This window comes from Mastigoproctus giganteus, chromosome 1, assembly GCF_048544385.1.
Source record: "Mastigoproctus giganteus isolate SK-2022 chromosome 1, ASM4854438v1, whole genome shotgun sequence".
In the NCBI taxonomy this organism is placed as follows: Eukaryota; Metazoa; Arthropoda; class Arachnida; order Uropygi; family Thelyphonidae; genus Mastigoproctus; species Mastigoproctus giganteus.
In genome coordinates this window covers 20,915,104-20,942,205 of record NC_143575.1, presented here as the reverse complement: position 1 = coordinate 20,942,205, position 27,102 = coordinate 20,915,104, and the positions used below count along the sequence as shown (strand labels likewise).

General features: G+C 37.3%; 1 protein-coding gene across 3 annotated transcripts in view; it reads left to right on the top strand.

Moving 5' to 3' along the window:
- Positions 1-27,102, top strand: part of Naa15-16 (N-alpha-acetyltransferase 15/16) — a 386,157-nt gene that overhangs the window by 326,918 nt on the left and 32,137 nt on the right. For all 3 annotated transcript variants that reach the window (XR_016546872.1, XM_090371833.1, XM_090371822.1), the window contains 2 exons: positions 15,278-15,471; positions 24,055-24,262. Coding sequence is in view for 2 of the 3 variants with exons in the window: in XM_090371833.1 (XP_090227959.1) it covers positions 15,278-15,471; positions 24,055-24,262 (402 nt within the window). In the remaining variant the exon portion in view is untranslated. The remainder of the gene's footprint in view (positions 1-15,277; positions 15,472-24,054; positions 24,263-27,102) is intronic.

The following is a 27,102-nucleotide window of genomic DNA, read 5'->3' as shown; positions in this document are numbered from 1 at the left end:
TTAATTAATGTGTGGGTTCACCTTCCTGACAGACAGCATTGATCCTTTCTGAAAGGCTCAACTAGGTCACGATGACAGTCAGCCGGAATTTGGCGGTATTAGTCGACTCGTGTCAAAGTGGGATTTAGGTTTTAAACTATTTGGTGTATAGTCTTTGACAGGTTGCTAAATAGTATCTCACCGATTAAGCTAACAATTTCCAAGTATCTTTTAAACAAATTTAATATGTGCATGTGAATTTTCCCCTTCACATCAGCTGAAGGGGAAACACGCGCCATGTTGCGCAATTGCAAACACATTTTAAATATTCATGCAGGAAATGTATTCTTTTGTTTGGGAAACACCAGCTCTTTTTGTTGGCCTTGTGCTTCTCTTCCTCCCATAGCAGGACACGCTGTTGCATATGCTGGTCACCCTTATTTAAGGGTCATAACCACTTGGGGAAAAAAAAAAAAAAAACACCTCGAATATTTAAATACGTCGTGTGCTTGATGTTCCAGAATAATGCTATTCACAACTGTTTACTTAATTAATGCACGGATTTTTATTGTGGTGTACAATGCAAGCGTTGCCGTAGGATTACCCACTTGATTTAATGATGATGTAAGTGTGTATTTATGTAATGACGGCAAGGAATGTTCACTTGGCATACTTCTGAGTTCTGCCCTCATCTGAGAAACAAGAATCTCCCTTTGTGGGGGATGGAAAAGAAAAGGTCGACAAGGTTTTTAATGATTCATTCTTCATATAATCACTCCTTTTATTTTCCGAGAAGATACCATGGACTGGTTATATCTTGAACATCGCTATCATTTGCTTCGCTTTTTTCTCACTACTCTGACTTTCACTTCGTGGGAGAAAGGAGTGAATGACTAGCCGGTTTTCCCGCCATTCCCCTTGCACATCTCTGACAGCGGTATGCCAGCTGTGGCCAGTCAGCTCGCACAGTAATGATATCCTCCAACGTACGTCACTGCGAACTTTGACCTCTTCTCTCTGACTTTTGTTGTGAAGAATTTCTCAATAGGATTGCATGGGAGACTTACGGTTGCCGCTTCGACAACCCTATTGGCGTCCCTGACCCGTAGGATTGTGAAGCTGGTTTTCTGTTTAGGCTTGTATGTACCCCGGTGCACGGATGTTTCTCGTTCGCTCATCTGTGTTACTTCCTTCCCCTTTTCTAGCGCCGAAAGAGGTCATCTGATAAAGTGCTTATTTTGTTTCGAGATCTTTACACGGTTATAGGTAACCATTGTACTACTTTGGATACCACGTGAGTAACCCATACATCATCTTGGGGTTTTTGATTTTATTATTATTTTTTCCCCCTGGAAAACTTGACAGGCAATCAATGGGTGCTCAGTTCTTTCTAATTCGGTTACTGGAAATTGTTTATACGTATATATAAACGTAATTTCAGGTTATGCACTTACATATACGGGTTGTACAAAAAGTCATGCACTGTGAGTGAAATCACATGACAATTTTTACGTGTCGGTTCAGTTTATGTTCATATTTTAAATTACAGCTGATTTTCAAATATTTCACCGTCTACTTCTAAACACTTCCTGATTCTACGGACACACGATACTCGGACCTTTAATTACGTATCTTTGCACATTTTAAACAATTATCTGCTGTTGTTTGGCAATCATTTTTAGGCGATTTGATACACAAGAGATTTCCGATATCCCCATAGGGGTGGGAACCGGATAGATCCAGCGATCGTGGTGACCATTCGATCTTCCCTCATTTTCCAACCCAGTCATTGGGGAACGCTTCGTCAAGGAACCGTCTGACGCTAAGTGTGGAGTGGGCTGGTGCGCCATCCCTGCTGGAGGAACGTAGTCATGCTTTTCGATAAAGCAGTATCGTCAGGTAAGGCATTAGGAATTTTCGCAACGTGGCTAGCTACATATCGCCTGTTGCAGTTGCACCTGTGGCCTCATCTCATTAAGCCCCCCAAAAAAAAAGAAAGAAATGGCTGGGAGTCATTAAAGAAACATCGCACATGGGTCCAAGTATGATGACACACCTGATGTCGTATTGTCGAAAAAGTAGGATTTCACTTTCTGCCTCTCCTATGCTTCTGCTCGCAATGTTATTTATGAATCTGGATTGTACTATTATCCCTGTATACTCTGGTGTGACCACAACAATAAAACAGCTGTTGTGTGTTAAGCGCCAAAGCAACTAAGGCCAGGAGTAAGTATATTGGTGGTCGATTTTTGTTGTTTGCTATAAAAAAAAAACCCGAGTTTCTGGGGGGGGGGAAGGATATGCTACCCTTACCTGAGGCCGACTAAGACAGCCACATTGCAAAAAGAACCCATTAAATGTCCTCTCGTCATTGACGAGATTCAAACTCGGGCATTTCCACCCGGTGTGGAGAGGACGGCGAATATATCCACGGTGCTCCCAGCGAGGGCCTTCAAAACGGATTGAATCTGTAAACTGTTAGAATATGATGGACACTGCTGTAACTGGTTCGACATTGTTGGGACAGCTTCCTTACGAACTTTGGGCTTTTTACAATTTTTTCAAGCACAGCTATTGTGTTTTCTTCATTAGAATTACTATTGTGCTTCTTTTCGCCTACGATTAAGAAAAAGCAATTCGAAACATTTACTTTCATCTATGGCGGTCGGCCTTTTTTTTTTTTTTTTTTCTTTGGAGCCAAAGTAATTCAGAGTAGGATATTCTATAGCATGTGCGTTTTTGTGCTGTGCAAGTACGCGTGAACGTTAACTCCCGGGATTTTGTTGAAACCGTGTTTTGATTACATGAGTGCGTCAGGAATTTTCATAGTGGTTGGTCAAGGAAGGAAGGATCATCGTGGTGCATACCCGCTTCCAGGGGGGGGTAAGAACATGCCACCCTTACCTGAGACCGACTAACACAGCCACATTACAAAAAAGAGCCCATTAAATATCCTCTCGTCATTGACGAGATTCAGACTCGGGCACTTTCCACCCGGTGTGGGGAGAACAGTGAATATATCCACGGTGCTACAGGCGAGGTCCTTCAAAACAGATTGAATTTGTAAACTGTTAGAATACGATGGACACTACTGTGACTGGTTCGACATTGGAAGAGGGATCGTGAGTAAAAATAGAAAAATTATTGATTACTGAGATGATGGGAGGGGAATAATTTTCTTGTAAGGCGAAAGGGGTTAACAGAGCTATTCATGCTCCTAGCAGTGCCCATTTTTTGATTCATCCAGGAGTCAAAAATGTGAATTCCTGAAGAGAAGTAGGTGAAGTGGTAAGTTTCTTCTGACAAGAAAGATGTTACCCCTTTTCATGTTGCAGGTGCGAGCATAGTAACTTTATAACTAGAAAATCCATTGATAAGAAGTTAATTTGGAAACTCGTTGAGAATTGCTACCACCTACGTGTAGCAGTTCCACTCCCGTCAACGGATTTTCGTGAAATTTTATATTTTTGTTGTTTTAGAAAGATTTGTCGATTCATTCCCAATTTTATCAAAATGAGGTAAATAAAAATCAGACCCCCCCCCATACTTTTCTCGAGTTATCTGTTTGTTTCGTTAGTTTGAGTACTACTCGAAAGGAAAAGAGGTGTGTCGACACCGAATTTTCAGTGTGTATACAGAGTATTTGTGGTTCCATGGGAAGGTTTGAAGCCCCATTTCTTCCTACAAAAATATTGCTATAAATTGGGAATGACATTTCGATCTGATTGAAGTCTTCCTGTCTGAAGTGTCCTCCTGGACCTTTTACCAAATTTCCATTTTTTCCTGTGAGTCCTCACCCTTTTAAAAGTATTTACCTGCTATGTTTTTTACGCATTTGGATTTCAGAGGAATCTGTGTAACCCGTTACTTCTGCTGGGATATATACTTTGGGCATTATTCCAGAAGGAAAAGTTGAGTCTGTGTCAGATTTTCAGCACATGTTCTGTTAGTTTCTGCAAAGGTTTTCGGAACATCAGCTCCGATCATTTTCAAAATTTCCGATCATTGTAGCAAATTTCAAGTTGATAGGTCAATTGATTTCCACTATGTACCTCCCAAGCATTGCTACACAAAACCCACCTTGCGGCTACATCACGTGAATATCTCGTGGTGAAGTTTTGATAAACACTTCATTACAGTATAAGTTTTTAACCAGTAAGTTACTTTATTTGATGAAAGCGCCTGCAATGTAACGCAGTGAGTCAGCACCGGATTAAGGCACGGGCTAGCAGGTCCTTGCCTGGGGGCGCCATTCTTTAAGGGTCGCCAAATTTTACAAATCATGAAAAAAAAATATATATATATATATAATAAATAATATATCCTTAGTAAAGGGAGCGGCGAAAAATCTTTCTGCCCGGAGCGCAAAAATACCTTGGATGGTCCGGCACCGCAGTGAGTATTGTGTCGTTTGGGCGCTAGCAATCGAGATATACATAAATTTGCGCCATGATTGTGTAAAAAACAGAAAGTGATAAACTTCATCTGTGAAAATTCCAGATATTGTTATCGCTAGTTTATAAAGGATATGATAATATTTTCAGCAAAAAAAGGCGCCTCCGTAGCCAGGTGGGAAGAAGCAGCAGTGCGTAGCACACGCTTTTTGATTAGACCGGGGTTCGAGCCCGTCACCACCAAATACGGAGGATGCGGAAAGGTCAGGGAATGACCACCGCATAATCCGGAGCAATATGGCCTTAGTTGCTAATGCTCCTAAAAACCAAATAAACAAACATCAGCAAAAAAAAAAAAAAAAAAAGGAAGTTAAAATTGAAGCTACCTTTTGACTCTCCTTCTGCAGAAAGTAGTTCTGCATTGCGATGGCATTGTGAGCTGACATGGAAAAGACAGCAATAAAGTCTGAATTTCGTATGTATGAAATGCACAAAGTTGTTTCGAAGAAAATTTGTTGGATTAAATCGTTTATATTTCATTTTAAAATGAAAATGTTAAAGATTCTGATTGGACGACTAAAATAAGCTCCGCCCTTCTTCCACAAAAGTTAAGATCTGAACACCCTGTGCAGGGTGTTCAGATGTTTTTAACCATATTAACATGTCATTTCAGTTAAACTATTTACGTTTTAAATACGCAAAAAGGTACCGCAAAATTTTTGTAATAGCTATACAAGTTCTGAATGGGGAACACTTGGCGGACAGATAGAACGCCATGCTGATGCGGTGATACGGTTGCCAATAGCAACTTCCGGAAAGTCTGTTAAATGAGATGGACTTTTTTTTTTTTTTTTTTTTTTTGTCTTTTGGCTATTTATTTGTGTACTGTATTTATCTTTATCTGGGCAATATTGGGGCCAACTTTTCAATGCAGAAACTACGCATCTGAAGACTGCTTGCATTCAGGAGATAATTGAAACGGAAATATCCAGGTGATGGGCTGAGGGATTTGAAATTAATAGCCGTTTTTGATATCTTGCCACTCCCGCTCTCCTTTTGCATTAACTTACCGGAAGTTACCATTCTAGAAAGGATGTTATAACCATCCTTTCTAGAACGCTCATTCAGCTGGTTATTTAACCTCATTCGTAAGCTCATTTCGCTGAGTTTGGTTGGTGCACCCACGGTGATTTTAGCTTCACTCGATTATAGCAAAATTACTTTGGGTTGGCCTCACCTTCCGGAAATATTCTTATTCGAAAGTACAACAATTTCTTTTACTTTTTCTTCACCTGTCCAGTTTGTTTGCCGTTTTCATCCCATTTTTCTGCATTATATGAACATGAAAATCATTCGGAATTTTGCGCTATCAGCTGAAATCACAAAGTAGCATTTTCGTCAAATAAATGCCTTTAGTAGTTCCATAACTAGCAGTGATCATCAGAATCGTGTCTTCCCCATTCCTTCGTTGTCGTGACCAGGCTGCTAGTCGCTCATTACTTTTATGTTCCCTGTAACCATCATGCAATGACCTCTTGGTCAGTAGGACGTTGAAGCACTTCATCATTGCCCGAGAGGATGCAGACTACTGGAATAACCGTTATGAAGTGTGGGTGTGTGTATGGAAGGTGGGTACGGGAGCAATGGAAGAAGTAAAACAAGTTAACATTTTCGTCCGTTGTAACCCCCCCCTTCCTCAACTGTAACTGTTTAAACGGAAGAGGGAAAAAAAAATCCTCTTAAAAAAAAAAAAGCATAAATAGTGCTGAACTTCGTTAAATAACTTTAAAATTTTACAGTACTTACATAAATATATTTATAAAGTAATATGCAGTGCATTTTTGCTTTGTTTTAATGAATATCGGCGAAAATTATGTGAAGAAAGCAAAGGAAGCAACACTCTACCGGGCATCTTGGTGTATTTTGTATATCAAAAACAGAAAAGCTTCAAATTTTGGAATTTCTGTTTTATGGTATTTTATGGAATTTCTGTTTTATGGTAAAAACACACACACAGCTTTCATCTGTGTGTGTGTTTTTTTTTTTTTTTTTTTACAACACTTTCAGTGTAATCCTAAAAAATTATTGCTTTCTGTTCTTGCAAAGTGTTTCTGCGTTTTTCATAGCCTTTTAATTTTCCCTTCAATTTCTTCTACGCCGAGATTTAGCTGTAAGCTAGTCGGGAAATTATTATTTTTTGATAACAAGACTGTCACTGTTGTATGTACTTATTATTCATATAACGTCAGAATAAAAGTACATCGTTTTCAGTTATTTCTTGCCTTTTATCACAAAAAAAGTAATAAAATTGAATTGCATATGAAAACACGCGTCCGCTTTTATTTATTTTATTTCTTTTCTTTTTTTTTTTTTTTTTTTTTTGTTCACGCGTTTGCAAGAGGATTGTAATTAGCAACAATTTGAAGATACGACAGATCTCTTACACACATCTCCGAATAGCAATATTAAATTCCCAGCATAGAGACGGGCAAATAGAAATTAAAAATAAAAACGTTAAAAGTTTAAAAAATATTTTAAAATTATTTTTAAATTATTGAAAATACGTCGTAAAGTTTAAATACCACGGGCAGACAGAGTGAACGAAAGCATGCACTATCAGAATCACAAGTTGGATCTAAAGCGCTGTGCGTGACGCCGAAGTAATCCTTTATTAATTACGTATTGCTGTATATTATTGTTTTTTTTTTTTGTATAATATTTTTGTATATTGTTTTTTCTTTTTTTAGAATGTATATAATATATAAAACTAAAGGTGTATATTGTTTACCAGTTTTGTAAACTATGACCTTAAGGTCCTAAACTGAAAATTTGAAATCTATACTAAATAATAATTAATATTCACAAAAAAGCCCCTTTTCCCCATGATAAATAACATAAGAAATATTTTTTTATTGCAGAGTAATTTTAAAATTGCGCAGTTTGCTTGAAAAAAAGTGTAGTATAAAAATATAGTGTGGCCTCTGGGTTGATAGATACTTGGAACGAACCAGATGACTTTCTTTTTTTTTTTTTTACAGCTGATGTTGAATAAGCCCAGCTGCTTTACATCAGTCTGCCTTTATGAATGCAGATTGACCAATAAAATAGCATGCAATAGTTTTATTCAGTTTGAATAAATTCCCATACTGCTAGGGCCACCACAGCAGTTTGTAGTTGGTGGGAGTGATGAACTTGTTGTCTCTTGACTAGTTCGTTTCTTCATTGGAACCCTAAGAAGTATGTTGTTTGTTTGTTAATGTATCCTGACAACTGTGTTTGATATTCATTAGTCTCTGAATGAAAACTTTCAAGGCATTAGTAATTTTTCCAGGTTTGGTTATATTTCAAGTTATTTCTGATGGTATGTTGTGTAGAACAGCAGTTCCCAAACTACTGAGATTTATGGATCCCTTCAAAAATCAAAACAAGTTTGTAGACTTCTGTGTGTGTGGATTATGTATGAACACTGGGTTTTCTGAAAAGAAAATTCAAAGTTTTATGTGTGAAACAACTCACCTTTATTCTTATAAATCTGCAAACTGGGATCTGTGGACCCCAGGGGGCCCGCAGATCCCAGTTTGGGAAACACTGGTGTAGAACATGTTTTGCTACCAATATTAATTGTTTCAGATTTTTAGAATGTGTCTCAGGAAGGGTGACTAGTAAAAACTTAAATCGTCACATGCTTGAGTACAGCTCCTTTGACCTCATGTGGTCGTTCTGTAGAGTATAAATATAAAATTTATTTACTGTCTTTTTGGGTTAGTATTTTGCATATTGCATCATAAATGCTCTCGAAATGGCTTACCATCAGGCCACGTTAGTATAAACATTAGTCCCTTCAATTTACCCTAATATAACTTTATCGAAATGGGATTAAAAATAAATACTCAAGAATTTAATTTATCTATTTTAAATTATTTTCTTTTGTAATTTAATTAACAATGTGTTATTTATTCTGTTCCAATAAGTACATAATGATATAGTGCATTGTTTTCCAAAATCTTTGTTTGTAGCCTTTTACCTTTGAATTTGAAGGGGGAATGGTAACTGTACATAACTACATGATTATCTGTGACAATGAGACATCATGTCAGTTAAAAAAAAAAAAGGGGGAGGGAAGTTACATTGTCTTTGACAATCACTATTAACAAGCATTTACTATAATAAATGTATATATATATATATATAAAAGAAAAGATATATTGCCAGTACATATATGACAATGTGTACTGGCAATATATCTTTCGATAAGTTGTTTTGGTTCTTCAAAAAGGATCTTTCGCCCATGTCAGTAATTTAAAAACGTTATATGCAGATCCAGTATTGTCCAGCTCTGCAGATTGTTACCTGAAAGGTAACACTTGGCACAGGATCAAAAAAATGGGCATACTCAAAAGTACAGTTTTAACTATCTTCCTGGTCCAAAATATTTAGGATATTTGGCAGCATACTAATCAAGAGGATAGTGCTAATGCAAATTATCAGCCATTTTGCCAAACCTTGATGGATCTCTATATTCTCCACAGATAGTAATAGTAATTGCCACATAGTGCAAGGGAGCCACTGGCTTTTGCTGCACTGGAAAAAAAAAACACCAAGTAAATAAAAAATTACAAATGATATGCTTCCCTTCTCACACAGGTAACTATCAAGTTGACCTTCGAATTTATTCAAACTGTCAACTTCAACTACCTGCAAGGGCAGCTTGTTCCAACAATCAACTACTCACTGGTGCCCCTAGTTCTGGAATTCTTTGCAACAGTGAAAATTCCACCTTCATTTGTTTTACTAATCCCTCTCAGAGTCTTTCCTCATACAGTCATCGAGTTGCCAATCTTTGGACCCTTTCAAGAAACTCATTGTCTTTTTTCAGATGAGGTCTCCATACTTGAACACAGCATTCCAAATGTGGTCTTACAATTGCCTTATATAGTGAGATTATGACCTCTCTGTTTCTACAGGATAACATTCAACGAATCATCAGCAGGACACCGTGGGCTTTCCTGGCTGCCTGTTTATACTCTCAGAAAGCTTCATATCTGCCTGTATTGTAACTCCCAGATCCCTTTTCTCCTCCTCCGCTGTTTTCAATTCAACCCCACTAAGTGTATAATTTATTTGTGGGTTGCTATTCCCCCAGTGTAAGACCTTGCATTTAGCAGCATTAAAATATAGCTGCCACTTCATATCTGCAAATTTTGAAATCACGCCTTCTATCCCTTTGTCGATGTCATTTATGAAAATGAGAAACAGCAATGGTCCAAGAACCGATCCTTGGGGGACTCCACTCCTGATGTTACACCAATCTGAAGAATATCTCTTAATCACAGCTTTCTGTCCTGCAGCCACCCAGCAATCCATCTTAGAACCTTACCATTAATCCCAACCTGTTCAAGCTTATACAGTAACCTCTCACGAGGGACCGAGTCAAATGCTTTGCTAAAATCCAAATAAACTATGCCAGAATTGTCTCCTAAATTAAGCTCATGAGTAACTGTGTCAAAATAGCCTGCTATGTTAGTTAAACATGATTTTCCCTTAATAAAGCCATGTTGTATGGTATCCTTCAGAATGCCATATCTATCTAAATGTCCCCAATTGCACTCTTAATCATTGCCTCTAAGGTTTTTCCTACCTCTGAAGTCAGGTTAATGGGTCTGTAGTTAATCTTTACTCTCAGAACCACCTTTATGTGTTGGCGATACATTGGCAGCATTTCTCCAATCTAAAGGAATCTCTCCCTAGTCAAAAGGTGCCCTCGTAATTAACTTCAATGGTTCAATATACTCCCTCACACCCTCAAAACTGCTGCCATCAACTCTCGGTTACTTTTATGCCCAAAAGTTTTTCTAATAAACAATCATCTATAATTACGACATCACTAATTTCATATGGCTCAGCTTTACTCGCACAGCCTCTACTCAGCATGAAGGGTCTTTTGTCAGTAAAGGCTGATGCAAAGTACTTATTCAATTCATTTGCAATGTCAGCTGGGTTATCTAAGACTTTCCCGCACCCAGTGCACAAGGGTCCGATCTGATTAGCATTCTTCTTCATTATATTCACATACATGAAAAATTCTTTGTCCCCATTCTTTGCTCTCTTAGCCAATGCCTTCTCATATGCAGCATTGGCTCCCTGACCTTATTTGTGGTGCTATTACAGATCAGTAGGCTTCAGTACTTTTCAATGCTCTGTAATTGCCCCATGCTATCTTTTTCTGCTCTATTTGACCAGACAGTTCTGCAGTCATCCATTTTGACATTTTCCTCCTGCAATATTTTCTTAAAGGTAAGTATGGATTCGTGGCTTCTGTGATTTTTGCTTTAAAAATATTCCATAATTCAAATGTATTTGCCATCCCTAGATGCCATATAGCACCTCAAACTGCCAAAGTCCCTTCTGAAGTTAAAATCCAGTACTTTCTCTAACATGCTGGTACAAATAATAATCATCTAGTTTATTTAAAAAAAGATTTTCCCCATGGTGAGTTTCCCTCCCATTTGTTCCAATCAATCTGGGGCAGATTAAAGTCACCCATAATAAGACATGCTTGCTTGTCCATTCCATCTGTATGTAAAGACATCATATTCTTCACAATCTTCTGGTCTGTAGATTACTCTCACTCTCATTATTCCTTTGCTTCCAACTATTTCACACCACACGGATTCTATGCTGTCAGATATAACTTCAAGCTCAGCAAAAGCTCTTTTCGTGCTCAGGCTGCTTTTTAGCATTAGCATTAGCATTAGCATTAGTAGAGGCATTTGATGCAAGAAAGCAAGCTTATGCAGCATCAGCCAAAAAAAAAAAAAAAGTAACATAAATAAATAAAAATAACCACTTCCACTTCACCCCTCTGTTCGTTCGAAATACCTGTCCAGCTGAGCCTTAAACTTATTTAGGCTATCAACTTCCACGACAAGGGATGGAAGTCTGTTCCACCCACCAACCACCCGCTGGCTAAAGGCAAATTTCCGCACATCTATCCTACATCTGTCTTTCCTCAATTTGAATTTATGCCCTCTCAGGTGATTTTTCTGAGCTAGAGGAAGAATCCCATCAGCATTGAGCATGCTCAAACCATTCAAGGCTTTGTACACCTCTATCAGATCACCCCGCTGGTGCCTAGTTTCCAGACACTGTAATTTGCAAAACTTAAGCCTTTCTTCGTAAGAGAACCCCTTTGTCCCATTCACCAATCTAGTTGCCCTTCTCTGTACTCGTTCCAGCAGCTCTACATCCTTCCTGAAATGAGGCCTCCAGGCCTGTATACAGTACTCTAGGTGTGGCCTGACCATTGCCTTATACAAGGGAATAATCACCTCCTTATCCCTGCTAGAAAAATTCCTATATATCATTGACAATACACCATGAGCTACTCTTGCAGCTCGTCTGCACTGCTCAGAGAACTTCATATCTGCCTGCACCACCACCCCCAGGTCCCTTTCATTCTCTACCACTGTCAGTGTAGTACCACAGAGTTGATACGTTGCTCTGGGGTTGCTGTTTCCCATATGTAGTACTTTACATTTGTCAATGTTAAACTTCATTTGCCACCTCGAAGCCCATCTGCTCAACCTTTCCAAATCCTGTTGCAGCAGCATAGTGTCAGTAGTGTCCTTGACAACCCTGCCAACCTTTGTATCATCTGCAAACTTGGACATTAAGCCTGATATACCATCATCAATATCATTTATAAATACAGAAAACAATAAAGGCCCCAATACTGAACCCTGAGGGACTCCACTAATAACATTAGTCCACGATGAGCAGTGTCCATTGATTACCACTCTCTGTCTTCTCCCCCTCAACCACCCCTTTATCCATAGCAGCAACTTGCCTCCAATGCCACACTGCTCCAATTTGTGCAGCAGTCTTCCATGTGCAACAGTATCAAAAGCCTTTCTAAGATCCAAGTATATAATATCAAAGTTATTCCCTGCATCCAGTTCTTTTGTGACTGCATCATAGTATCCAATCAAATTGGTCAGGCAAGACTTCCCCTTAACAAAACCATGCTGTGTCCTAGCTATAACTGAAGTCTTGTCTAGATGATCCTGCAGTGCTTCTTTCACCAGTGCCTCCATTAATTTTCCGGGAACAGAAGTTAAACTCACAGGTCTATAATTACTTGTGTCAGCCTTTGATCCCCCTTTGTGAATTGGGGTCACATTTGCACATCTCCAGTCAATGGGTACCTCCCCTGAGTCCAAGGAAGCTCTCATAATTATGGCTAAGGGTTTGCTTACCTCCTTTGCTGCCTCCTTTAATATAACTGGATAGATCCCATCCACCCCAGGTGCCTTTCTTGTGTTTATCTTCAACAATTTCTCCTCCACTTTGCTCTCAGTTATTACAAGATTCTCTAGCTTACTGCTAGAGTTGAATACACCTCTGGCATTCCCCTCGCTGAATAACTCCTCATGTGTGAATGTCGATGCAAAATATTCATTTAGTTTGTTAGCTACCCGAGCAGGGTCATCAACAGTTGACCCATCGATCTCAAGTGGACCAATCTGATTCATCCCCTTCCTTCTAGAGTTTACATAAGTAAAGAACTCTTTGCTGTTTTTCTTCGCATCCCTTGCCAAGGATCTCTCGTAATCTGCCTTCGCCTGCCTAACCTCCTTTGTAACTTGGTTACAGATCAACTTGTATCTATCATAGGCATCCGTGTCACGTGTTAATTTGTATGTATCCCATGCATTTTTCTTCTCTGCCATATGCCTCATTAGTTCATCTGACAACCATTTAGGCCTAAACCTTGAACAATATTTCTTAGTTGGTATGTAAAGCCTAGTAGCTTCCACGATAAGTTCCTTGAATGCTTCCCATTTTGAATTTGCTGTTGGCAATATCATCAGTTGATCCCACTGTATAGAATTTAAATACTGTCTCAGTCCATTGTAGTCGCCTTTACGAAAGCAATACCCCTTCCCTTTACCCCTAATGGTAGTTACCTCTTTGAGTAACTCCCACTTCAGCACACTGTGATCACTGCCACCAAGTGGTTCATTTATCTGCAGATTCTGAATGCATGAAGAATCACTACTGATAATCAAATCAAGAGTATTACTCCCTCTAGTTGCCTCCCGAACATGCTGATGTAGAAAACAATCATCCAATAAATCCACAAAAGCCTTGCTACTGTGTGAGTGACCAGCCCCCAAATTCCAGTCAATATCTGGGAAATTAAAATCCCCCATTATAAGACTCTCTGATTTACTGGCCCACTCTATTTCTCCGAACAGTTTCTTATTATACTCATCAGAGTCATTAGGCCTATAGCACACTCCTACTCTCAATTTTGATCTCCCAATGCTTATGTCACACCAAACTGACTCGACACTGCACTGTCCAGCGATGTCGACTGGCTTCACTTCCTTGGATTTTATGTGTTTCTTAATTAATAGCATAACCCCTCCTCCCTTCCTATCCTGTCTATCCTTTCTGTAGACATTGTACTCCCCAAATTCCAGTTCTGCATTTCTTATATCTGTGTGACACCACGTCTCTGAAATCCCCACAATATCTGCCTTTGATGTTTTGAGCAATACCTCAAATTCATCAAATTTATTTACTAAACTCCTAGCATTGGTGTACACACAAGTATACATGCACCTGTTCTTTTTCTTAGCTACCCTAACACAACCCATGTGTTTACTTGTACCCCAATGATTCCCAGCAGTCTCTGAAATATCCTGCATCTTATTTTCCAGGCTGCAGCTCATTCCAATAGAAGCAGTGCAAGAATCACTTTCACCTCTGCCAGTGGCTACTGTTAATCTATTAGTCCTTGTATCCCCCCAATCTAGCAGTTTTCCGACCCACCTAACATTGCCTCGATAGCATCAGCAAACATTCTTGCACCCTTTCTATTTAAGTGTATCCCATCCCTGTAGAAGCAGTCTCTCCTGTTAACAAGTACAGACCAGGCTGAAAAAAATTCTACCCCTTGAGCCCTGCACAATCTTTCCAGGGCCGAATTGATTGACAGGGCTCTCATCATATACTCCCTCCTATCGTTTTAATGAGAAACATGACTTCTCCGCCCCCTCTTATCTTCTTTACCATTCCTAAATATATTATATATACTGTAGTGGAACTGGTCATCCCCAGTTTTTGTGTGGCACCATGTTTCTGTTAGTCCTATTATATCAGCATTAGTTGTCCTAACCAGGAGTTCAAATTCAGTCATTTTATTGACAACACTCCTGGCATTACTGTAGACAGTTGTTAGTATGTTAGGATAGTAAACTATAGAAGATTATTAATCTTCTTTAGTTTACTACCTTAAGTTATTTAGGGTTGTATCCCAAGCTTTATCTTCCCCCCTCATTTGAAACATTGCTGCCCTCAGAATATGTTATCAACATTGGCTGTTGTGACACCAAACAAGAATTTATGAGGTGAGTGCAAGCATTACTTTGAACCTTATCATCAGATAAACGCAGATCTAAATTACTCTTCTCCCCCCCCCCCAACTAGCAGTTTCCCCGAACCCTTAGGATATCCTCAGTGATACCGCCAAAAATCCTTGCACCACCTTTGTTCAAATGAATACAATTTCTACAAAATAGATTCCTTCTACCTACAAATGTGGACTACACTGATAAAAATCTCCCCCTAGATATGGAATCATTTGTCCAGGAAAATACCACTAGAACTTTCTCAGCTAATTGTTTAGGAATATAATTTTTAAAAAATAACCGAAATTCCACTGTATTACAAATACATAAAAAATACTGTAATAGAAATAGAAAAATACCTTATTTTAACTAAATGAGTACAGATTCTACACTTCAAGCACCATAACTTTATAGTATAGGTTGTTATTTATTGGTTTTGCTTATTATTTATTTTTATACTAAAGTAATGAAATATTGATTTATTTTCAGCAAATATGGCCCCTTCGGAGTTGAAGAAACTTAGGAATAAACAAAGGAAGGCAAGAAAACGAGCTGAACTTGAAAAAGAAAAGCAGACAGCAGCACAAGAAAAAAGGGAACAACACATCAAGTCAAGACAACAACAAGATGGAGAAATAGATGGGGTTAAAGAAGAAGAATTAGTGCCTGATAAATTGGCTAGGGTATCCTCTCTCTCTCTGTCTCTCTTAAAAAATACTTTAAAAAAATCTTGTGTTTTATGTTACCTCATTTTTGATTTTTGTAAATTGTGAAATGTACCAAAAACATAAGTTCAAATTCTCAGTTCTGGCAACCCCAGGATCAAACTATTGATGGATTTTGGAATTTTACAAAACCTATCATTCTGTAGCATAATACTTCACTGTAAAAATAAAATTAATAATAATGCATTGCATAAAGAAGCAGTCTATCTTAAAACAAGCCAGCAATTCCAGTGTTAAAACAGCAAAAGTGTACAAGGGCCAAAAAATTCTACTTATGGATTGTTGTTTACCTTTGCAACAGAATTTCTTTAAGATGATGCCCTGTTAAGAAGTTCAGGTTGTTTGCTGCTAAGAAATATCCAGTGGACTTCTCAGGATATGTAAATTTCACAGCAAGTTGCATTCGTATTGAACTTTGCTTGACAGTAGTCAGGTAGTACATGGTTATGCTCGCTGCATTTTTGAAACCATGTAACACCACAAGATATGGTAATATTATGGTTCTCTGTTTTTTCTACCTTGGAAACCCCTCAGTCTCTAAATGCGATCATTCTGGAGTGCAAACAGAAATCGTTTACTTCAGAAGTATTGAAGTAGTGTGGTATAGACACCTCATATTATTATTAGCTGGGGGTGGGGAGAACAATAAGAAATATTTGTTAATTCTAGAACTGTAGATGTGTAGAGTCCATCACACCTTACAGGTTGTTTAATGGGTTTGGAAATATGCTAGATTTGAGAATTTGTGCTGTAGTTTGTAACGAGCTATAATTTAATCCCCTGTCCTTTCCATATATGATGCTCAGCCAAAATAATAATTTTCAGTTTGCAAAAGTGAATAGTAAAATCTCCCCCCCCCCCCACCCTCTTTAGCTACTCTCCTTTGCAAAATTTTAAATGCCTAGTAGATGACAAGAGCATAAACTATTAAATTGAGGAAAGACAGCTGTAGAATAGAAGTGTGGAAATTTGCCTTTAGCCAGTGGGTGGTCAATTTCTGGAACAAACTTACATCTGTCTTTGTGGAAGTTGATAGCTTAAATAAATTCAAGGAGGAACTGGACAAACTTTTAGAGGGAATAGTTGTGTGAATTTTTTTTTTTTTTTTTTCTTTTGGCTGATGCTACATAAGCTCATATGCTTGCTTTCTTGCATCACATGCCTCTATTACTACTACTACTATTCTCAAAATGGGAATACTCACTGTTTCATTTTATTTTTTGGATAAATTTTTACATATTTATTAAACAATCAAATTGCAATAATAATTTTAAAATACACTAAATTATACCTTTTGTATCATGTTAGTACCTAATAAAATCCTAAAAGAAAAAGTTTCATTGACATATTTCAAATAAACATTAAATTAGTCTTTTCTTCAAGTAGAGACATGATGGTATTCAAGTAGAAATTAATAGAGATATAGAATTTATATTCGTTAAAAAAAAGACTTGCATGAAAAAGCGTTAATTTTTTATGATATATCAGGAAAATTAGAATAATATTGTTCTGCTACATCAGAATATCTTAGAACTGTGAAAGAGTATGAAAATTTGAAAATTCTCCTGTAGAGCAGTCTTATAAGTGTTTTCCTCAGATCAAAGAGGAAATCATTTGAGGAGTTATGAGATGTGAAGCAGACTATTGAACATGGTGAGGTGCAGGTTTTGTGGAAAATTAAAGTAATGGCAGTCTAAAAAAAAAAAAAACATTAAAAATTTCTACAAAGAAGAAATGTCTATAAAAGAATACAATAATGAACTGTGACTGCTCTAGAGAAAATAAAGAATTGTTCTTTTTTTTTTCTGACAAAAGTTACTTCGTACTTTGAAGTGATTTCCCAGGACAGATTCATAAAATTAGAATAGCTGTACAGATTGTGGTTGTGGTATAACAGTAAGGAAATGTGCTATAGCTTCAGAAGTATTCTTCTATAACATTGTCATTAACTTTACTGACACACAGGCAGTGCATAGCACACACTTCTTGATTAGACCGGGGTTCGAGCCCATCACCACCAAATACGGAGGATGCGGAAAGGTCAGGGAATGACCACCGCATATCCCGGAGCAATATGGCCTTAGTTGCTAATGCTCCTAAAAACCAAATAACAAACAAACACAAATAATAAACTTTACTGACAATGTTATTATACTTTACTTTTACAACATTTTTTTTTTTTTTTTTTTCTTTGCTGTGGATATAAGCGTGTAGGTCACCTTGTATAAGGAGTCCTTTCTTGAACTTTTCTATAAATTGGGGGCTGGTAGCCTTTTTACCCAGAAGAATTCATTTCAAATTATTGATGATATGAATAAGAATAAATTTTTTTATATATTCTTATACAGCCCCAAGAGGAGGAATTTACAACTGCAGTGTAAATTACTCCTCTTTTGGCTACAAGAATAGTAGCACCATAGTTATTAGTGGGCTGTGCTGTAGTAGTAGTGGCATGTGATGCAAGAAAGCAAGTGTATGAGCTTATGCAGCATCAGCCAAAAAAAAAAAAATTACAAAACAGTCCCCTCTAAATGTTTGTCCAGTTCCTCCTTAAATTTATTTAACCTATCAACTTCCACAACGGCAGATGAAAGTTTGTTCCAGCAATTAACCACCCTCTGGTTAATTTTTGCAAATTTCCGCACATCTGTCCTTCCTAAATTTCAATTTATGCCTCCTCAGGTTCGTAATCTGAACAAGTGGAAGAATTCAGCGTGCTCAACCCATTCAAGGCCTTATACACCTCAATCAGATCACCTCCCAGGTGCCTAGTCTCCAGCTACTGCAATTTGCAGAACATAAGCCTCTCTTGGTAAGAGGATCCCTTCATTCCCGTCACCAATCTTGTTGCTCTTCTCTGTACATGCTCAAGCAAATCTTCATCCTTCCTAAAATGAGGCCTCCAGACCTGTACGCAGTACTCAAGGCGTGGCCTGACCATTGCCTTATACAGAGGGACAATCACCTCCTTTTCCCTGCTAGAAAAATTCCTGTATATCATTGACAACACCCCATGACCTGCCCTGGCAGCCCGTCTGCATTGCTCAGAAAACTTCATATCTGACTGCACAATTACTCCCAGGTCTTTTTCATTTTTTACCACCTTAAGTGTAGTACCATACAGTTGGTACATTTATCTGGAGTTACTTCTACCCATATGCAGTACTTTGCATTTTTCAATGTTAAACTTCAGTTGCCACTTCTCAGCCCATCTGCCGAAATTTTCTAGATCCTGTTGCAGTAACACACTTCCATTACTGTCATTAACAACCCTGCCAACCTTTGTATCATCTGCAAACTTCGATACTAAGCCTGATATACCTTCATCAATATCATTGATAAATATACAAAACAACAGTGGACCCAACACCAAACCCTGTAGGACTCCACTAATAACATTAGTCCACAAAGAGCAGCACCCATTGATTACCACAATGTCTTCTCCCACTCAACCATCCTTTTATCCATTGTAGCAACTTACCCTTAATACTATTCTGCTCCAATTTGCAGTTGTCTTCTATGAACAACAGCGTCAAAAGTATTCCTGAAATCCAAGTATATGATATCAAAATTATTTTTTGCATCCAGTTCCTTTGTAACCACATCATAATAACCAATCAAATTTGTCAGGCAAGACTTTCCCTTAACAAACCCATGCTGTCTCTGAATTATTGCAGCAGTCTTGTCTAGATGATCCTGCAATGCATCTTTAACCAGTGACTCCATTATTTTACCTGGAACAGAAGTTAAACTAACTGGTCTGTAATTACTTGCGTCACCCTTCGGTCCCCCTTTGTGAATTGGGGACACATTTGCACATCTCCAGTCCATGGGGAACTCAGCCATAATTATGAGAGTATATAAACCATTAGCCATAATTATGAGAGTCCAAGGATGCTCTCATAATTATGGCTAAGGGTTTGCTTACTTCCTTTGCCGCCTCCTTTAATATAACTGGATAGATCCCATCCACCCCAGGTGCCTTTCTTGTGTTTCACTTCAACAATTTCTCCTCCACTTTGTTCTCAGTTATTACAAAATCATTAAGCACCCTGTTACAATTTGATAACCTTGTGGCATTTTCAAACCTTAACTCCTCATGTATGAATGTAGATGCAAAATACTCATTCAGTTTGTTTGCTATCTGAACAGTCAAACCATCGACTTCATATTGCAAAGAATCTTGCAATATGCATATTTGCCTTTGTGTACATTGCCGTTGGGACACAGCAAGCCCATAAAGCAAGTGTGTACTTACATTTATTGAAATAATGAACTGGTGTTTAGGCATCCACTTTTGATTTTTAGTTGGGGAGGGACATACCAGGAATTCCTTCTCTTTCCAGTTATCAGTGTACGTTTAGGTTTAAAATTTTCCACTGTAATGTGAAAAAAATTTATTTTCTCCACCAATAAGTCATGGACTATGGTCTTCAGCCAGTGTGTATATGCTTCCAAAATAATGTTTTTATGAGTATTTAAAAAACGTTTATTTATATAATGTTGCCCTTTTAGCTAATGATTTACTGATAAATGGCACTACATAGACAACCTCTGCGGTAAACAATTGGCTCTAAGCAGTCCTTCCTGTGACAGTAAGATGTTGCAATACTTTGACATCATTTGATTGTAGTAATATATATATATATATGTATCATTTATATTCTGTTAAATAACTTTACTGCTACCTTCAGTGGTTATTATAACTACATTTTCTGTTTCCCAAATTGATAACTCCTGTGTTTCACCACTGTGGCAATCTAGTTTTGGTCTGTGTTAATTTTCCCTATTGTCACCTTCATCTAAAAGTCAACCTGAAATTTTTAAAAATCCTTATGGGACAGATTTGACATTTTGTGTTGAAAGGTCAGATTCAAGGCATTTTTTCTGCATATGAAATAACTTTTATGCTTGGTTTTAGTTCATTATATGATGTTATTTTATGATTGTTAAAATTTGGTTTTTTGGACAAGGCTCAAGAGTTGTGAGATGACTTGACAATATGTAGCTCTTAAAGAAATATGAACTAAAACAATTCATGCCTTAAAATAATAATTCGTGTTATCAGGAAATGCAAAAACTTTGCAATGCATCGTCTACACTTTTAATAGCTAATTCACATATTTCAGTATTTGAAAAGGCTTGCAACGTGTGACACATCCTTATCTTGTGGAACTACGTTACCTATACCAGCAAATACCTGGTAAACCTGACCAATTCAGTGAGCTTTTAACTTCATTATCTGGATCAATTTTAAAGAATGAGATTGTGATTTAGTTATAGTTTCCTCTGTTGTTATGCCTTTTGTACTTTTTCTTTGTGTTCTCTTGTAATGAGTGTGCCTTCCTTGCCTTGATGGCTTTAGGTGCAAAATCAATTGGTTTAATAAACAGAACGATAATAATAGTAATAATAATTTCATTTTACTACAATTTCTCTTTTTCTTTTACAAAGATACATCAACAGATATTAGAAAAATATGAACAATTCTCAGAAACAGCTCATTTAGTTTCCAACTAATAAGAATACAGAATGCTTTATGTCTATTTGGCAGGAGAATTTAAAATTACTCTTAATCTTTTCCTTTCTCTTACTGTTTATAAGTATATGCAATTCAAAAGTTTGCTATCAAAATATTTTCATACATTAAAAGCAAAGCTATTAATCATGATTTTGAAATTACTGGATTTTAAAGGTCATGGGTTGTTCGTGTTTAAGGCCTTTAAAAAGGTTTTTTTTTTTTTTTTTCACATCCTCATTCTTCATTAATCCATGTATATTTCTTCTTCAAAAATAACTTTTGGATGAAAAATTTCTCCTACAACTGCAAGAGAAAGCAAATATGCCTTGTTATGAACTAGCATGTTGAATTGTTGTTTTAATTATATGGCTTTCATATTTTTATTGAGCTTATTAAGCTTGGCCATCCCTGATATTTAGCCATTGTCATTATCACTGAATATTCTGTACGTGATATAGCCAAACAGTCCTTTAATAATAGACTGATTCAAAGTCAGTGGACAACTGAAATGTGAACAAAAAAGAAAATCTACATGAAATTTACATTAATAATTAATAAATATTATTATTGTTTATAAATACTGTAATTATGTATGGATAGGTACTTACTCATAATTATTTCTTTGCCAATTCATAGGTGGTTCTTTTTATTTTTTTGTTTCCGTAGAACATTTCTAGTGAAGAGATTTCACTTTCAGCAGGCAAACTGTTCATAAAAGGTTTAAAATAAATTATATATTTGAGGGAATAAGTTTTATCACTTTATAGTGAACACAAGTTACTTAGAAAAATAATTTTCAATAACAATTGGGACTATTTAGTTACATTTGCTAAGTGCACAACTTTACTATACTACAACCTGCTCAAAATTGTGACTGTCCCAGTTTTCATAATACAGCAAACCCTCGATTTAACGGACTAATAGTGGAGAAGGGATGTTCGTTAATGTCCACTAAATTCCACTAAATCGAATGTAACCTGGCGCGGAATTTTTTTTTGTCCTTAATGTAAAAAAAAACCTTAATGCAATATACAATACTGTACAATATAAAATTATGTTTGAAATTTGGCCTTTGATTTACAGATATCGGAAACAGTTTGTTTTTTTACGCCGTAAATTTCACAAACACGAGCTATTGAAATGCCTTGTTCTGATTTCTCAATTAGCTCTAATTTCTGTACCACATTTAAGTTCACACGCTTTCTTTTAACTCCTCTATCACTTGATACCATTTTAAATTGTAAGGATTGAAAAATTATTTAATAAATAAAGTCACAATTCAGAAATCACAGAAACACTCTGTATACAACCTGACTGCATGATAGCTTGAGGCAGACTGAGACCAAAACAAAGTGAGTCGGTAGACCTGCAGTTTAGTGTCCCTAGTCACATTCAGCTCGTCAGTCACCGCCTGCTCTTATCTGTAATCTGGGAAAATAGCTATTTGAACATGTTTTCAGAAAGAATAAAAAACAATTTCCTGAATTTGATTATAAAAATAAAAGTAGGTAATTATCAAAACAATAATGGAAATAGGTAATTATTGTTAATTTTTAATTAATAATAACACTGAAGTTTTGTATAACCTAAAAAAAATAATATGGTCGAGATTAATATGTACATTACTGTATTATTATTTGTCCAGTCTGTTAATCTGAAATCCATTATATCGGGGTCCGTTAAATCAAGGGTTTACTGTACTGTACAAACAAAGCACAATGATGAAATGTCAGCACTAATATTCTAATTGGCAACATAAAATCAGTGTCAGAGAGAGAGAGCTTTGGTTTAATATCTGGAGACAGTTACTGGTTGCAATGAGGTTAACTGCTGTCCGCATCACGGCTGATCATTCTGCAGATATTAAACCACAGCTCTCTGAAAACTGATGTAACAGCATCATTAATCAGAATATCAATACTTAAATGTTTCATTATTATCTTCATATCATGAAACAACATTGCACTATGCTAATTTATTACAATATTTAAATCAGTAAATTTCCTGTTTGCTCTTACATCTGAAGTGCCGTTCGTTCAGTGCAGTAAAGTTCATTTTCTTATTTTCCTCTGAAAAGTTATAATGCTCTAAATGGGATCACCAGTGACCCCATTATTTTTTTATATGCACAATAATTAGAATATTGAAAATTTCTCATTGTATAAGTCCTCACTATTCATTTATTAACAGATTAGTTAATAATAGCATCTATTATTTAATGTTTATTTAAATTTTTTTTACAAATAGGAATTCAAAACAGTGGTGCTTTAATTTTAAAAAATGTATTAAGGTTATAAACATTTAATTTATCACATTTTTGAGACACATGTACTTGACAGTTCTCATTGCAAATACCTGGGACACATGATACTTATTTTAGGTTTTGTTGTGATCTCAGCAAAAGTGGAGATGAAGGCTACAGTGAAATCTTCATCTCCACAGTCATAATAAAATTTAACTTCATAAAAATCTGTAGCAAATTTTTCGAACTCAGCCTTGCAGAGTTATATTTTATGCCTGTTTTTCAAAATATGTATGATCCGATGAATAACTCAACTGGCACTAGTTCTCCACAAAATAATTTCAGAAAGGACAATATGAGCAAGTTATGGTAAATTAGCCTAAGGAAGCACTAAAACCATGTTTTGTTTGTTTCATGGAATTTATGATCCAATGTGTAGTTTACCAAGTAGGGTCAGATCTGATCCTGGCCTCATTCTAATTTTATAACTAAGAAACAAAATGTTTTTCAAAAAAAAATTAGAAAAAAAAAAAAAAAAATTCCAAGCTGCAGTAAGTAGAAATGTTTAATTGGGATCAGATCTAAACCCACTTAATGTGTAAAGGGTTAAATTAGTATCACTTTATTACAATTGTAAACATATCTTTCCTATGGTCATGTTGCATAAATATATATTTTCCATTTAATTTTTGGTATAGGTAATTTTAAATGTTTCATTTTAAAACCTTGATCAGGAATGCCTAAGTCTAATTTTGAACATGTGTTATTTGATTTATAGGCTGAAGACCCATTAGAACAAGCTATTAAATTTCTGAAACCACTGCAAACACTTTCATCAAAGCGGGTAGAGACTCATTTATTGGCCTTTGAAATATACTATCGTAAGAACAAGCTTTTGTTAATGCTGCAATCTATTAAAAGGGCATGGAAACTTGCACCATGTCATCCACAACTACATAGTAACCTAGTGCGGTTTTACACTATAGGTAAGTTTATTTATTAATTTATTTATTTTCTCATGTGTTTTTTTTTTTTTTTTTTTTTGGTAGTTGTTGGCGCATAGGCTTCTTTGGCCATAATGCACCTCCCAAGGTTTTTGCAGTACTTTGATCCAAGCCCGAGGCGGGAATCAAACCCGCGACCTTTGGGTTGCTAGGTAGGCACTTTACCCACCCGGCTAGCCGGGTCGGCTTTCTCATGTGTGTATGCACACTATCCTACCAAGAATCACACAACACTTATAGTTATGAACTAAATGTATTTATTCAAAGAAATTATAGTATGTTGGCTCACCTTTGACTACAGTAACTGCTTTGGTACTTGGAAGACTTTCTACTAGAAAGTTGGTGGTGTTGGGCTCCACTAATGAAAAGGGTTACATTGTCCTTACCCTAATTCTGTATTTCACTTCACTCCTGAGTTATTCAGTTGGGTTGAGGTCAGAGCTCTGTGCCAGCCGGTGCAATATTCCAGTTTTATTCTCTTAAAACCACTTCCCTTCACAGTCTTTTGCTTTGTGATATAGAGCATTGTTGTGTTGGAAGGTGTAAAGACCACTTCCATAAAATTGTCACAATGCAGGGCACTCAGAATTAATCACAACATTAACATAGGATGCAGCATTTGTGATTTCATCCACTACAAATAGTGGACCTAGTTCAGACCACCAGAAACAACCCAGACCATGACACCCTCCTCCCAGCTTCACAGCTGAGGCAACACACTTAGGTAATAAGTGTTCTCCAGTTATCATCAGTACCCAAACATATCCATCACACTGGAAGAGAATGTAACTTGACTTGTTGTTCTACAGACCTGATCCAGCATGGTTTCTACTGTGCCAGTCGATGTGTGCATTTATAAAAGCTATCAAAGGCTTGTGGATTGTAGCTCTTTAGTGAAAATATATGGTATGGATTTGTCTACATGTTACGGAGACACATCTTTGTCTTTGGTATTTAAGTTCAAAACTTATTCTCTAGGATATGATAGCAGGGTGAAATTTCCAGCTATCTCAAGGCACTTTGACTCCTGTGAGGTATTATTTTATGCCTATCTGCTCGTTTCTGGACTTCCATTTTTTCAGTTCATTGTTAGTGTTGACTTGGGAAAGTTTAGTTTCTTAACAGTATCATGCACAGATATTTTCCCTGAAACAATATCCAATTATCATTTTTCTCTCTGAAACCCATTTATTATTATAATAACTCTTTCTCCTTCTCTATTCATTTTTCAGTGTACATGTTTTAAACAAATTTCGGGCTAACCTCTAATCACCTTTATAATCAAAAATACAGGGTGATTCACTACCAGTGCGACAAACTTGCAGGAGGTGTAGGGGGCACAAAGACAAATCGGAATCACATAGCATTGCAGGGTCCGAAATGCCTTCGTCATGCGTTAGAGAACATTGAACGGGAGGTCGCATGAACAGCGATCCCACTGGAAGTCAGCATTTGCGAATCGGTTCCCAAGGCAGTAGGATGGACAAGTATTCAAACGTTGAACTGGCTGACATGCACCTCGCGTATGGAGCTGCGGACTGTAACGGGCACGCTGCTCTGTGCTTGTACCAGGAACGTTTCCCACACAGGCGTGCTCCTCATCATACGATTTTCGCACGTGTGCACAGAAGGTTACATGAGACTGGTTGTTTCACGAGAGGTACCATGAATCAAGAGCGAACGGCGAGGACGCCAGACAATGAGGAGAATGTCCTACGTCTTGCAGAAGGCAATCCAAGTACGAGTACTCGAGCGATAGGCCAACGATTGGGTATTTCCCAGTCCACTGTATGGAGGATACTGTCAACAAACCAAATGAGTTCATACCATCTGCAACGCGTCCAATCATTGGAGCCTGCGGATTATCCACTCCGGAGGACTTTTGCTACTTGGTTTCTTCAACAGAAACGGTCGCAAATGTTGATTTCCAGTGGGATCACTGTTCACGCAACCTCCCGTTCAACGTCCTCTACCACATGATGAAGGCATTTCGGACCCTGCAATGCTATGTGATTCCGATTCGTCTTTGTACCCCCTACACCTCCTGCAAGTTTGTCGCACTGGTAGTGAATCAACCTATATATGCATAATTCGTAATAATGCATATCTATCTAAATGTCCCTGGATTGCACTCTTAATCATTGTTCTAAGATTTTCCCTACCACTGAAGTCAGACTAACTGATCTGTAATTACCAACTTCGCTCTTAAGACTGCCTTTGTGTCTTGATGACATGTTGGCACTTCTCCAATCCAAAGGAATCTCTCCTGAGTTTAAAGATGTCCTCATAATTAACTTCAGTGGTTCAATACACTCCCTAGCACCGGCGCCTCCATAGCCAGGTGGGCAGGAGCAGCGGTGTGTAGTACACGCTTCTTGATTAGACCTGGGTTCGGGCCCGTGCCCACCAAATACGGAGGATGCGGAAAGGTCAGAGAATGACCACCGCATATCCCCGGAGCAATATGGCCTTAGTTGCTAATGCTCCTAAAAACCAAATAACAAATAAACAAACAAACAACTCCCTAGCAGCATCCCTCAAAATTACTGTGTATATGCTGTCAATTCCAGCAGCCTTACTTGCCTTTATGTGTGAAAGTGTATCTAATAAACAATCATCTGTAATTTCGAAATCACTAATTTCATATGACTCGGCCTCACTTGCATAGCCTCTTCTCAGCATGAAGGAGCTTTCTTCAGCAAAGACAGATGCAAAGTACCTGTTCAATTCATTCTCAACATCAGCGGGTTGTCTGAGACTTTCCCACACCCATTGCACAAAGGTCCAGTCTGATTAGCTTTCTTCTTCATTGTATTCACATA